Raw genomic sequence first — 13,932 nt, 5'->3', positions numbered from 1 at the left:
TACCCAGGAAGGGAAGCGACGCAAGGGAGGCGTCGGTGGTTTCACAACATCAGGATCCAGTCTCTCCAGTTCCTCTGCGAGACCCACAAGGGGGACACCGTCATGCTCTGATTCGGATCCTTCTACCACACCGTCCATGCTGTCCAGGAGCGTGTCATCAATGTCCGTTTCCTCGACTGGCTGGGAGACGGGCGACGCGCTGGTGGTGAGGGTGGAGCAAGTGGACGAGGGCGTCATAATGTCGATGCTGACCAGCTGATGGAGTCGATCCAGGCTGTGCTGCGGCTGGCTCAAATGCTTCTTCACCAGCTGTATGCTGTCCCTGGGGGTGAGTGGTGTCCGGATCTTGGGTAAGGTCATGCTGGCGCCCGACTGGGCGGGATTGGGAAAGGGGTTGTTGGTGGAGGGCGAGCGAGGCACCGCTGGGCTTTTAGGTGCGAGTCTGAGCTGAGACTTTGGGGATCCGGTGGGACTGGTGGGCGTTTTCTCTAAAAGAGCTGAGGGACAACACGACGCTCGTCAACTTTGCAGGCAAAACAAGACAAGGGGTGAGATCTCTTTGCCGACCTTGTAGTTTGTCTTGCAGCAACGCGATCTGCTCCGTCTGCTTCGACTTGGCCTGTTTAAGGTGTTGGTTCTCTTGCTCCATCTGGAGAGAAAACACATCGTGCAAAAAAACATTATTCAGTTACAAAAAATAAGCAGCAAAGCACTTCCATGAAATTCACCTGAATGGCATTACATCATCTGTGCCACAACTTAGACCCGCTCCCAGTGGTCTCCCCTAACACTTCCATTTCCATCTGATGCCAACTTAGCAGCGGTTTTTGGAATCGTTGTAAAACAGGGCCTTTAGAACTCGACATCTCATGTCCAGAGCGGGACTCTGCCATTCTTGCTTACCTCTTGGAGCTTCATCTTCACCCAGTCTTTAATCTTGGCTGCCTTCTCCTCAATTATTTTGGCCTCCTGGGCTCTGACTAAGATCTGGAGAAAGAGAAAACATGACATTACGCGTGGACGCGTTGACCTCGGTTTGAGAAGCACGGCTCCTTGGGGAGGCTCCAAGACCTGCTTTTCCAGCTGGATCTCTAATCTCTTGATGGTGGCATCTTTTTCTTGGACCCGGGCCATCAGGTCTTGGTACTTCCTGTACACTAAGCTTTCGGACTCGCAGCTATGGATGTTTGCCGATTTGAGCTTTTCTTCCATGGATTGGATCTGAGATAGCCGAGATAGTTGAAATAAATTTGCGAGTTGTTTTGAAAAGCTCGTTAAAAGATGCCCTACCTGTTTCTCGGCGCTCTCTGCTCGTTGGTCGGCCTCGATCGCCCGCTGCTCCAGCTCCTGCATCTGTCAACGAGACAAAAGAGTCCGTTACCGTGGTTTCACGCGTCAGGGGTAGAAACCCAGCACGATTCCCCCCCCACCCTCTTTCTCTCCACTGGGAAGCGTGTGGGAAAGTTCAACAGACGTGAAAATGACCTCATCAATAATTAATCGTATATTGTTGCCTGACGGAGATGTTCTGCTACGTGACTGCTGCTGATCAGAGTGCAAACTTAAGTGTTTAACTGTTTTTTGTAACACACAAACACACGCTCCAGACACACAAACTATATCACACACTACTATGTCATACTTCACTGTCCAACACAAAATATACTACAGTCATGTATCCTCGTGGAAGTTGTGTATTTTTTATATATATACATAAATAAAAGTCAAATTACGGCGCGTGTGTGTGTATGTGTCTGCGAGAATGTCATCATTCTATTCAGTGAACTCCTCACATGGCCTTCTGCCTTGCTCACTAGGGAGATAAACTCCATGTCACATTTTCTTTTTTCACTCTCACTCTTAAGCTCGCTTTTTTTTCCACACCAAAGTGGGTCAATGTGTAAAACACTCCTAACTTGGCAACAGAGACCAGATGAAGATGAAGAAAAAAGCAATAACATGGCACAACGGTCGTCACTCAGCAGACCACCACACGCACACATTGGAATCGCATTTTTTTTTTAACATTGATGAAGTAAAATAAAAATAGAGAGGACGACTAAATATACAAGCTGGGCTAAGTTTGCATTTCTCTTAGTCAGCGTTTTACTTGCTGGTATTCTCCACCTGACTTTCGAGGTGAAGCACCACCATGACTCAGATGTTGAATATTAAAAGCGTGCAGCCAACCTCCGGTGAGACACCATGACCGGACGCTGCGCGTTTAGCTGAGTTGATCGCTGACTCAGGCGCTTTAAGCGTTTCCTTGTGCACAATTAAAAGCGCTGCTGCGGTCTGTGCGCCGTTTGGACTTGCTCGTGACGGAAAAACAAAAAAGGCTTCAAGTTGAGCCAGACTAAGTTTCTTTCATCTGTGGATTAATGTCATACATGCTATTTTGGGGTTCATCTCAAATGTATACATTACTATAGTTCAGAAAATAACATCTTAGCTTGCAAATAGTTTTTGTTACATTTATTAACATAATTCCATCCAAATACAAGCCTAGAAGTCTTTCTGTCTCTTGTACCTTCTCGCCCAGCAGCTCCCGGATTTTCCCGGCTTGGATCCGGAACCTCAGCAGCTGCATCTCCAGAGCTGCGCAGCGCTTCTGCCAATCCACGCTGGGAGCTCCTGCGACACCGCCGCCGCTGCCGCTCTCCATCACGTCAGCCATGTCCACGATTTTCTCGGACTGAAACGAGATTGCGAGAGCTGTGTTTATTTCTATTGTGCAAGGTGGCGGTTATGGTGAAGAACTGGCGAGAGGAGCCACTGCCCTCATTGCTGTTTATGACAGTTGACTTTTTTTTCAGGTCATTCGGTCTGTTTGTATTGCGCAAGATGCCGTTTTTCGCAGACCTCCTTGGGTGGAGTCACGGGACACTTGGAGTCTGTTTTCATTTCCAAGACTAGAGTCATTTCACTTCCATCCTGGTGATTCAGCGAGCAAAAAAAAAGTGTGGCGGATAAATTTGAAAAACTTCCTCCCTGTGACACACGCCACACGGGAAACGAGCGCAAACGAACAAAACAGCTGGATAGAGTGAAGCTCGAAACTTTCTTTCCATTCCCTCGCCTCGCTTGGCCACACACAAAACCTCAGCGGGGAGGTTGTGTCAGCGGGGGGAGCCGGCTTCACTGGCTCCCAGGCCAAAGCGGGTCAGCTCTGCCTACTAACCCCCAAACCTCCCTTCCACATGCAATCCCTTCTTAATTACAAGGCAGGGCTGAAACTGGATGCTGCTCCGGTCTGGCACAATGGTGTCTTTCTGCATGACAGTCCCATAAGAGGGCAAGTGGGGGTGTGGGGGCACAGAGAAAAGAGGCAAGAATGTTTGAGGATGAATGGACAAAGGCCTTGGAGCAGGAAACTGATGGGGCACTTCACTTGTTTTTGTTTTACCTCAAAGAGAAGGACACATGAAGGAAGCCAGTTGAGAAGGTTTAAGCCCTTTTGTGATATCAGAATGAAGACTTTTTGTTCACTTAGCAACGTGAAGTATGGTTACCTAGCTAGCGACAAATCTGAGCTAGCTATAGCAAGCTAGCAAGATAGCGCTTCCGGAGGCTATTTTGTGCATGTTTTCGTAATAGACATGGCTACCGGATTTCATGATGCTTTGTGAAACAGAATTCAAGGGCTGACTTTGATTTTAGAAGAAGCCTTTATATGTTGGACTCTGTAAAAATTGCGACTTCAATGCAAAATGGCTGTGTCCCTGTTATTTTTTTCAGGCATGGCTTCTGGAGACTTTTTTGTGGGTCTACTCATTATAGGCATGGCAACCAAACTTCAACCTCAATATAAAACAAAGCATGACAAAGCCAAACGTGGCGAAAACGAAAGAAAAGTTAAGCAGTAACAGACAGAAAAGCGAGTGCGACAGACGAGACGTTCAAAGTCCGGCGGTCGAAAGTGCTCCCTGCAATTAGCCCGCTCGTAAATGCAGGCTTTGGCCGTACAAATTACAGAACTTATGCATGCGGAGGCTTTTGGACCCGAGATGACCACTTGGTGCTCGACTGGCTGGCGGCTTTGACGTAAAGCCGTGCACTTGGGAAGGAACGGAAAACTAATCGTTCTTGAGCGTATACAGTCCAGCGAAGTTTAGGAAAATTCACAAACAGACGACAACCAACTTCTCATCTTTATATTTACTCAACTTTAGAGTCAGCAGCTGATCATTCTTCTATTTACACCACTGGTATAAGGGCTAGCAAGGGCATTTCTAACGCAAAGTTGTGTGCTTTCGTTGAATCAACAATATGATATTTGTTTGGTTGGGTAGTAAACTGAGATGTCTCCAGTTGAAACCATTTTTTGATAAAAAAATAAAAAATAAATCTGACAACAAAAACAACACATCTTGGATTACAAAGGTTGTCACGTCACAGAAGGCCCCATTTGCCACGTTGGACATCCTCGACGACAACATGCCAGGTCAGGAAAACAAATGGCCTGAGAAATCGCAAGGGTGTCGCAACTTGAGCCAAAAGCCAGAGTAAACTTTCCATTGAGTGGAAAAGTCAAGCTGAGCTGCCCCAAAGGCCACCTTGGAAGTGAGTCGAGGAGCGTCGCTTTTGCCGACTGTGCCGTGTATCAACAAACATTTGACACGCGTGCGTGCTACAATACTCGAGTTGGTGTACACTTTACGTTTGAGCTTCCAGGGATCTGGATTTGCGTCGGGCCACCCAGAGAGGATGGGAGGATCCACAGGAGGAGGTTGCCTCGGATGGCTGCAGCCAGCCAGACAGATTGGAGTTCCAGAAAAGAGGTCAAAATAATAACGGAGAATTAGCAGCTAATTCTGTCCATGCACTGAGATGCTAACTTGGCTGACAAATTCCCAACAATCCGTAAAAAGGCAGAAAATGTGACAATAGACACACACTTATTTAAAACAGACACGCCTGTACACACGCACAAGCGACGACACGCTGCCGAGCTTGCAGCTGCACTGATGTCAGTAATTAGTTGCTGGAGATGACATCATCCCCAGCAGACGTTCCCACATCCCGCCTCGCATCGCCCCCTATCCCGCCCGAGGCCTCGGAGGCTGCAGATGTGGGTCACCACGGCACACGTGCAAAACTACATTTTGGCCTCCAAGGGACAAAACAAAGTCAGATTGTTTTTGAGAAGATTGTAAGATGAAATGCGGAAAAGTGAAAACGTTTAGATGCTTTTCATTTTTTTTCATGATGATATATACAGTATATATTTGGATTTGTCCAAAAAGTGACAAATATTCACAAAATATAAATCACAATAAAAAAAATTTGCTGTTTGTTGTCGGGCCGGAACGGATTATTGACATTCAGAGTTTTAATGAAGAAAAATGATTTAAGAAATAAACAGGAATGAATGAAACTTATCTTAAGGCTTGTTGTTTAATTTCACGACCAATTATTAGTACGCAACCCATTAAAAAATACTGAGTATATTCTATTTCTTCCCGTTTGTCTTATCTGTTCCATCACCTCCGTGACCTGCCGCTCGTTGCACCTTTCCCAGCATGCATCTCTTTCTAGGTTAATAATGACAGGCTTTGGCCAAAAACCTACTGGCCCCTTGACATTCCTCTCTTGTGAGGTATAAACACACACCTCGGACCACCTTTCACACACTTTTTTCTCTTCCTTTAATTTTAGTCTTTTAAGAAAATAATCTTGTTTTATTGGGGCGTGCTGCATCGAAAAACAATAAAACGCTACAATAAGCGCACGAAGAATCTGTCCACAAGTTCTGAACTCCTATTTCCACGGCCACAAGAAATAAACACTGAACATGTGCAACACACCGGTAGCAAACTGACCTGCGAGAAAATATTTCTTTCCTGTTATTTTTTTTTACCTTATTGCTGGTCGACTCCACCCACAGGGCCACGCTCACGGCATCCACAGCGATCTCCTTCGTCCACTCATTCATTCATTCTTCTTCTTACTGAAACAGCTCCTGCCTGGCCGTGCTCTGCTGACTGTGTGAGCCCGCCGCATGCAAGCACACATCATGCAGTCACACACACACACGCGCACACACACACACACACACACACACACACACACACACACACACACACACACACACACACACGCTCCTCCCGGCCTTCAATGAGAGGACCATCTTCCTCCTTTAAAGGGCCCGAAGCGGCATCAGGTTTCTGCAAGGAGTCACCCCTCACCCTCTTCTTCTCGGTCTTGGCCCCTCCCCTCCCACTCTAGGATATTGCATGAGAGGCTGGCTGCTCCCACGGGATGTAAACACACACTTTGTTTCACCCGCAAACCGCGGACGGTTACAGTTCAACGCAATTACCCGTGCGACGTTATGTAGGTTAACGCCGCCGACTGCACATGCGCATCTGTACAGTATCGATGCATCAGTATCGGCTCACCAAGGATGAAGAATGTGACTGTGAGAACTGTCATGTTGAATGTGTTGCTGCACCATTTGTGTTCATATATCGGTCGGCTCAGCAGTCATTGCTTGGTGGACTTTGTGATTTAAGCATCTGCCTGCGACGCTTCTGTCAGAAGCTTGATTCACACACAACCACAACTCACCATGAGTTATACACACACACACACACACACACACATACATACACACACATACGTGCACACACAAACATACGTGCACACACACGCGAACCTCCTTTAATGTCCTTTACATGTGTCCTTCCATAAAGGAAAAAAACGTGGTGTCACCAAGAGACTCTCACAAGTTTGCTGTCTAAAGATGAGGAGGAGGAGAGGAAGCAGGCTGACCTTCGCTGCGTTTTTTTTATTGTGGTGCTGCTTGTCAAAGTGGACCACACACGGAGGAAGCTGAAAGGGAAAAGAGAAGCAAAAGGGAGTTAACAAATCCTGTTAGCTTGGGGGGTGATGAAAGAAACACTCAGGCCTTTTTTATGCCATAAAACACTTTTAACAAAAAAGTCATCTGGGTGCTTGTCAAATATCCTACTGGATATCATTGAAAATACATTTCAAATATATTGAGTAATTCAGTTATCGTTATAGTATGATCCTGTGTTTAGTTATCTTCTATCCCATGCTGCTCTCTACTGGACAACATAGGAAACATCCGTCGTTTTCAAGTTGAGCACCAGAGGCCGCCAGAGCAGAAAGAGCAAGATGAACAGAACAAACTAACCGTTGAAAACTAGTTGGAAAAAAAAAATGTCAGTCAACCGTCTCAGCAAATTGCAAAACAAAAGTAAATTTCTAAGTAGTAAAGTAATAAAAACATGTTTTCTTATTGATAAACTCATTTAAACAAATGTCCTTAGGAAACATTTATCTTTTACTTCCTCTGTCCAAAGAGAAAACAGTCAAGAACAAGTTGTGTGTTTAAATCTACCACATAGCTGTTACAACCCTATAAGCAGAAGATATTTGAACAAAAACAGTGGCGCAACACATGTAGAAACATATGTCACATATTTTCATCTTGTATAATATTAGATGGGCAATATTAAAGAATGATTTGGGCCTGTATTAACCCCTCCCTAGATCATCCTCTGTCCACGCCTGCACTAACAACTAGCCCCCCCACCCCATCGACTAAGTGGGCGAAAGGTTGCAACCTCGCCATCAACCTTTTGGTGAGGGTAAGCGGCAGAAGGGGCCCAAGACAATCCAGCACTCTCACCAGCGTGGCAACCAAAAAGGACCCCCAGCCGGACCCTCACCCTCCTATGCCACATCCCATTCAGCAACGGCCGTCATGATCAAAGCCTCCACCCACCCCCACGGTCAGTCGATATCCCCTCGCTGTCCGGTCAACCGGACTGAAGGCTCGGAGGGCGTCCTGGTTCTCAAGACTGATTGGAAGACAATGGAGGCCCCCCGTGCTGTGTCAGTTATGTGTGTGTTAAAGCATCTCAAGAGGGTCCAGGAACTCGCAGGAGCAGGTGGCAGACGGTGTCCGCTAGACATCAGTTCGGACTTGGCCAGCTGTGGACAAGGCGGGTCAACGGTAGGACGTTTCTCGTGAGAACTGCGATCAGAAACCATGTTACCCCAGAAAGACTTGGAGGTCTAAGTTAATCCTGAGCGCTCGCAGTCCATCAAAGAGGTGCCCAGGTTGGAAGTGTCCAAATGCCGCATACAAAAAATTCTTTTTTTTCTCCCACCACCTGATTGAGCTCCTGCACATCTGGCCTGAGTTAGCGCGACAGCGGACGTGCCCGAGCCCCCCCCTCAACACTGGGAGGTAAACATCTTCAGCTCGGGATCCCAACGGAGGCCGATCCGGCCCGGCCCACATGTTCCCCGGACAGGAATCCAAAACATCCTGAGCCGGGTAGCATGTAGAACGGTACACATCTGGATCGCAGATGTGCACCAATTTTTTTACGTATGCGTTTTTCTGAAAAAAGGATAGCACTGTGTTGTTTAAAAACAAAATACAGTCTAGTATACCACACATTTATCTCGAGGTTATGTTCCAGGAATCAGTGCACTTCATCTGCCCGTCTTTTTGTGTTAATCCCTAAATGATTAAATGAAATAGTTCGGGTAATTTGAGGAACATGGAATGACAATTCTAAAACAAAAATCCTAAAAATAAAAGGTGGAAAAATGTTAAATATTTCAGCGTAATTGGAAGGAAATAAATGACAATTCCACATTATTGAACATCAAACAACAGCCCTAAAAATAAATCCAAGTCACAACGTGGTGTAGTTCTCCTTACTTCCACTAGAAGTCACTTGTGCTCTGTGATGGACTCCTCAGGTGAGGCCCGCAAAGGAGGTCAGCCTCTGCGTGTTAACAGCTAAAAAAATCACAATGCACAAAATGTTTTATCAAGTTATTATATCTCAAATTATCAACACATGTTGCCATTAACGAGTCACACGTAACTTAAATGAGACGCTTTTTCTTTAGTTTTATGGTGGGGCGAGAAGAGAATGTCACAATTTTAGTTAATAAGTTATTAGCTTAGCATATAGCCTGAATCATAGACTCAGAAACTTTTTATCCGGCAGACCATGATGTCAGGCAAAGTTACGTGCACTCCGGCGGTGTGTGTGTGTCTTGTTTTGAAAAATAAAAAGTGAGCATAGTTTGTAATTAAGAGTTAATGAATGTTTTTGGCTCTACGTTTTCCGCCCAGGTTACATGTTTTCCGTGACAAATACAGCCCCTGTTCCGCCGCAGCCTCTTTGTTTGTGGTAAGGAGATCCCCGTGTTTAGGTGGAGGTGGTCACCCCCCCCCCCCGCCCACACACACACACACACACACACACACACACACACACACACACACACACACACACACACACACACACACACACACACACACACACACACACACACACACACACACACACACACACACATATCTAAACACAGACTTTGATCTGGTTCTCCACTGTGCTGGAATGCATGCCGAAGTCTGTGTCGGAAGTGGTGGGACAAAGTCGACCTGGAAATTTCAATTCATTTGGAAATTTCAAACATTTTGCATTGGTGGCCCCTTTCACGCGGGTGCGGTTGTTCTGCGCGAAAGGCAATCAGCAGTCACGGTTAGCATCATCGCTAATCAACTGAGACTTTGTGGCTTTGTGTCTTCCAGGCGCCACTTTTGTTATGCTTGCACAGCTCGTGATGGTTTTGAGGTCATTGCCGGCTCATCTGTCCAAGACAAGCAACGCTGGCTTTTCTTAACACAACCCCAACCAGCCTCTTGTCAATAAGCACGTAACCAGGATGATGACAGAGGCCCGCATTTGACTTCCTTTTCACTTAGTTTGAACTGCAGAACTGGAAATGAAACTACACATTTAGCACTTTTTTGTTTTGCTGAACAGAAAGAAGGAACATTTCCTAAGAATACTTGTAGTTTGGATTTATATTTTATTTTTGTCATTATTTTTTTCCAATACAATTCAGATTGTTTTATTTAAATGTTTAATAATGTCCCTCGCAGAAGCATTCAATTGTTTAATAATGTCCTCACGAGAACCAGCTTTTAAAATAAATAAATAAATACATACATGAATGAATGAATGAATGAATGAATGAATGAATGAATGAATGAATGAATGAATGAATGAATGAATAAATCATGTCCATGTTAGTTTTTCCATTTAATAATAACACAAGATAAATGTGTTAATTTTTTAATTATAGCCTACATGAGAGCTTTTGAAAACATTTTGAAATGCTCAGCATGAGCGCTTTTTAAAACATTTCATGCCGTTGACGAACGGCCACCTGAGAGCTTTTCAAAATATTTCATGATGTCCCACGTCAGATTTTCCAATATCAGCCCAGACGGTGCACACATCGTGTAAATTCAGAGCTATGTTGTCGTTCTCCGACTTGAAATTAATATTCTGCTGACTCTCTGAGGGACGCGATAAAACTTGTGTTTCCTGAGGCTCGGTCACCCCCGCCCCACCCTCAACCCCGCACCCACCCCCATGGGGGTTAGCGCCCCGTCCCAGACGTAAACACAAGTGACAAATGGGCCCAGGTATCAGGTCTCGGCGTGGATGACTTAGAAGATGGACAAACAATGGATGTTGGGGGGGCAAAAAGCTTGGAGTGCGTGCTTCTGCACAGCTTTAGTTCCAGTCCAAATCATTTCCCGGTAATTCCTCCCGGTTTTGTCATCCATGTGGTGCGGATTAGAAGGGCGGAGGGTGGTGGTTGGGGTGGGTGGGGGGGGGGGGGCTTCTCGTGTTTTGGTGGGCTGATTGAAGACAGACGGCCACAAGAGGCCTTCTTCTTCTTCTTCTTGTCAAGTGAAGGAAGTCCCTGTCGGTAGGGGTCTGGTGGAGCTCGGTTGTGGCGATGCAGAGGGACAGTATTTGCTCCAAAACAAGTCACAAAGTTGTTTTTGGCCCGTAATTGTTTCTGGTGTGAAATGCAGAAAAAGCAATTTTCACAACAACAAAGCTTTAAATATTGTCGTATGGTCAATTTTCAGGGAGGCTAAAGCTTGATGATGTCGTCACGAATGACAATAATGGACGTCTTGTTCTTTCAATTCTTCTCTGACACTGGATGGATGTCGTCGGATGGCCCCGTGAGAACATTGTGACACCGAACTTTCTGCGCGCGCATGTGCGACTCCTCCGCAGGCTTGTTTACAACTGTGTGTGTGCGCGTGTGTGTGGGTTCAGTGGCACTCTGGTATGTGCGTCGTTCTGTTCGGGCTCTTCTGAAAGGCGGCCTGCACGGCTCGCGCTTCTCAAGTCCGGCCTTGTTCCCCTCTTGCCTGTTTGTTCAGCTGGCCCACCAGCAGGGTCACCAGAGACGTCAACCCCCCCCCCCCCCCCCCCCCCCATCCCCTCCCCCTTCTACCCCATCTCGACCTCCGCCGCCCTCTCCACCTCGGACACCTCCTAACCGCCCCCGCCTTGGGTCACCAACCTCCTGACCTTTTCACTCGGGGGTTTGGGTGGGGGTTATTTGCTCCAAGGCCATCGCTTAAGAAGAGCGTTTTGTTCAGACCTCATTTGGGCCGCAATCCGGGCTCGGACTCTTGTCATCAGTGCCATGGATCTGCTCCCAATGAGCTGATTAGGGGGGGCCTGTTGCGTGGGGAGGGCAGGGATGAATGACGCGGGTCAAGGGGCCACGCCGGGCCCAACACAGTCAGGCATTCACCATCGGAGGATGCGACGTGAAATTAGCGCCGGTTGGATTAGCAAATGGGCTCCAGCCTGTTTGATTGTGTTTGTCGTGGTGGGCCTCGCGCCCCTTTTGCACTCGGGTCCATTTTGGATTGGGGAGAAATTTCCAGTGTCTGGAAGTACTCAGTGACCGTCTATCCTCCTCCTCCTCCTCCTTCTCAAAACTATCTGTCCATTCCTGATAAACAGCCAGATCAGAGGCAAGGATTTGTCAACACACTCACGATGACACTGTCCACCCGTCAGACACCCTCTTGCTGCTCATTCACGGGAGGCAGGACGTTTTTTTTGGCCTGTGTGCGTATATTTTTTCCCAGCAACACTTGCATCATCGCAAATGACCAATGATGACAGCATCTCCTGAGAGCTGAAACGAGCCGCCAAGCCTCGACACGCCCATTCTACCTCACTTCAGCATTTCACAGCGAATCGGATTTGTTTTAAAAAGGACATTTTATTAAAAAGAATGTACTTTTGAATGTTCCCACCCACTTCTGGAAATGATCTAATTCCACTTAACTGGTCCAGAACTCATGAAGTTGAGGGAGCAAGAATGAAGGCCAACCAGACACCATCCTAGGTTCAGTTAAAATGTTGACGCTAAATTACTGAGCAACGACTTTTAGCAACTTTTGAGTTGTATTTGAATCTTGCTTCGAGTTGAAGGGAAGTGTTCTGGTTTCTGGATTAGGTCTTGAATCAAACCAGGAGAAACTGGACGGCTCTCTGAAGACTCACAACATATGCTAGAGGCGACCATCCCACTCGCTTCCCACGTTTGCTATCGATGACATCACTCGAGCAAGCGTCGTTGAAGACATCAGCGGCGTCAGATTTTGCGATCTGCCGAGTGACGGCGATGAGATCGAAGCGAACAGGAGAGCGAGCGGGAGAGTTGCGGCTTGGCTGAACTCACCGTGAACCCCGGACAGATTTATTTTCTCCGGGGCCCGACGCTCACTCGCTCGCTCTGAGGGGCCGGGATTTACACACCTCGCCCCGCGCAGCCGGGAAGCAGAGCTGACGACGGGATGGACAGACATTTTTTAAGAAAAATAATAAAAAGATAGTTTCACTTTGGGAGTGAACCTGGGCCGGGATTTTTTTTATGTTGCAGCAAAATGGAGACTGTGGGCACCAGGAACATGGAAGGCTGCAGTGAAATGAGGGCTGGAACAGTCCTCCAAGAAAACACATAACAGGGACTGGGGGCAGCAACAAAGCACAGCAGTGACATAGAGTTGGATTTACCCACCCCCCCATTATTTCGGATCGTGGAATTATTTTGACAATTGAAAGTTGGTGCCCAGAATGTGCTGTGTTCTGTGTGAATGCTTGTCACTCAACTATAAAACTACCTCCGCTCAACATTCGTGATTCAGCAAGCACACACCGCTCACCCCTCCCTCTGCAGATCTCTCTCAATGGCGAGTAAATAACCGCAGGCGTGAGGAAGAAAAGGAAGGAGGGGATGAGCTGAGCAAAAGAAAAGATGAGATGGCGCTAAAGTTTTCTGGCTGTGTTCTTGGCAGAGGGCCAGATCAGGGGACAATGGAAACCCTGTGAGGATCCAGACTTGTATGGACGCATCGGCCTATTGAGGAGGAGAGGGAAATGGGAGTGGTGGGAGACCAGTCACTTGCTATAGAAAATATTGATCTGACAGACTCCATGAAGGGACGCACAGGCGTGCCTGAAGGTTGCCATCATTCGGCCCTGAAATGATTCCACCAGCGTGCCTCAAGAATCCTCCTAGCACCTGCTTCGAGGAGGGGGGGGGGACAATAATCAAAAATATATATATATATACGTTCGAGATCTTTTTTTTTCTTGCTTGTCCCAGACTACCTCACTAAATGCACATAAGAATATGCAAAATTTGCTTTGAAGGGTGATTGGATTTTTTTTTTTCCACGTTTTGATGTGAGGTGAGCGAGAGGTTACTAAAGGCCACCAATGTCGCAAGGGCAAAGGAAGTGAAAGCGGAGGTCTGTTGCCATTTTGACTCACACTCGTCTCTTTGTTTGCCTGCGTTCAAATCATGCAGTCAAGGAGCTCAAGTACAGCCGGAAATGAGTCACATTTTGAACATTTGAGATGTTACAGCCCAATCCCAAACAAAGTATTCACAGGATGGAAATTGAGCTCCGAGATTGGATTGGAGCCAAGCACGATTTGTGGATGCGCTGTCGATAGACTTTCATTACTTTGGGGGCATCCCTTCCGGCCCCCCGCCCCCCAACAGTCGGGCCTCTTTGGCGACACAAAAAAG

At 46.8% G+C, this 13,932-nt stretch overlaps 1 protein-coding gene across 5 annotated transcripts in view; it reads right to left on the bottom strand.

The window, feature by feature from the left end:
- plekhh1 (pleckstrin homology, MyTH4 and FERM domain containing H1) overlaps positions 1–13,932 on the bottom strand; it is a 66,526-nt gene that overhangs the window by 8,440 nt on the left and 44,154 nt on the right. For 4 of the 5 annotated variants that reach the window (XM_088356443.1, XM_088356446.1, XM_088356444.1 and 1 more), the window contains 8 exons: positions 8,708–8,788; positions 5,861–6,834; positions 2,531–2,695; positions 1,291–1,353; positions 1,072–1,221; positions 904–987; positions 568–649; positions 4–497 (listed from right to left, as the gene is read on the bottom strand). In XM_088356443.1, the coding sequence (XP_088212569.1) occupies positions 4–497; positions 568–649; positions 904–987; positions 1,072–1,221; positions 1,291–1,353; positions 2,531–2,695; positions 5,861–5,935 (1,113 nt within the window). In that variant the 5' untranslated portion in view covers positions 5,936–6,834; positions 8,708–8,788. Of the gene's footprint in view, positions 1–3; positions 498–567; positions 650–728; positions 775–903; positions 988–1,071; positions 1,222–1,290; positions 1,354–2,530; positions 2,696–5,860; positions 6,835–8,707; positions 8,789–13,932 lie in introns of those variants that run through there. The other variant, XM_088356447.1, reaches the window with a different exon arrangement.

Source organism: Syngnathus floridae, chromosome 16, assembly GCF_059516105.1.
Source record: "Syngnathus floridae isolate MCC-2025c chromosome 16, RoL_Sflo_1.0, whole genome shotgun sequence".
Classification (NCBI taxonomy): Eukaryota; Metazoa; Chordata; class Actinopteri; order Syngnathiformes; family Syngnathidae; genus Syngnathus; species Syngnathus floridae.
Note: the sequence above shows the minus strand (reverse complement) of the source record. Positions and strands in the feature narration are given on the sequence as shown.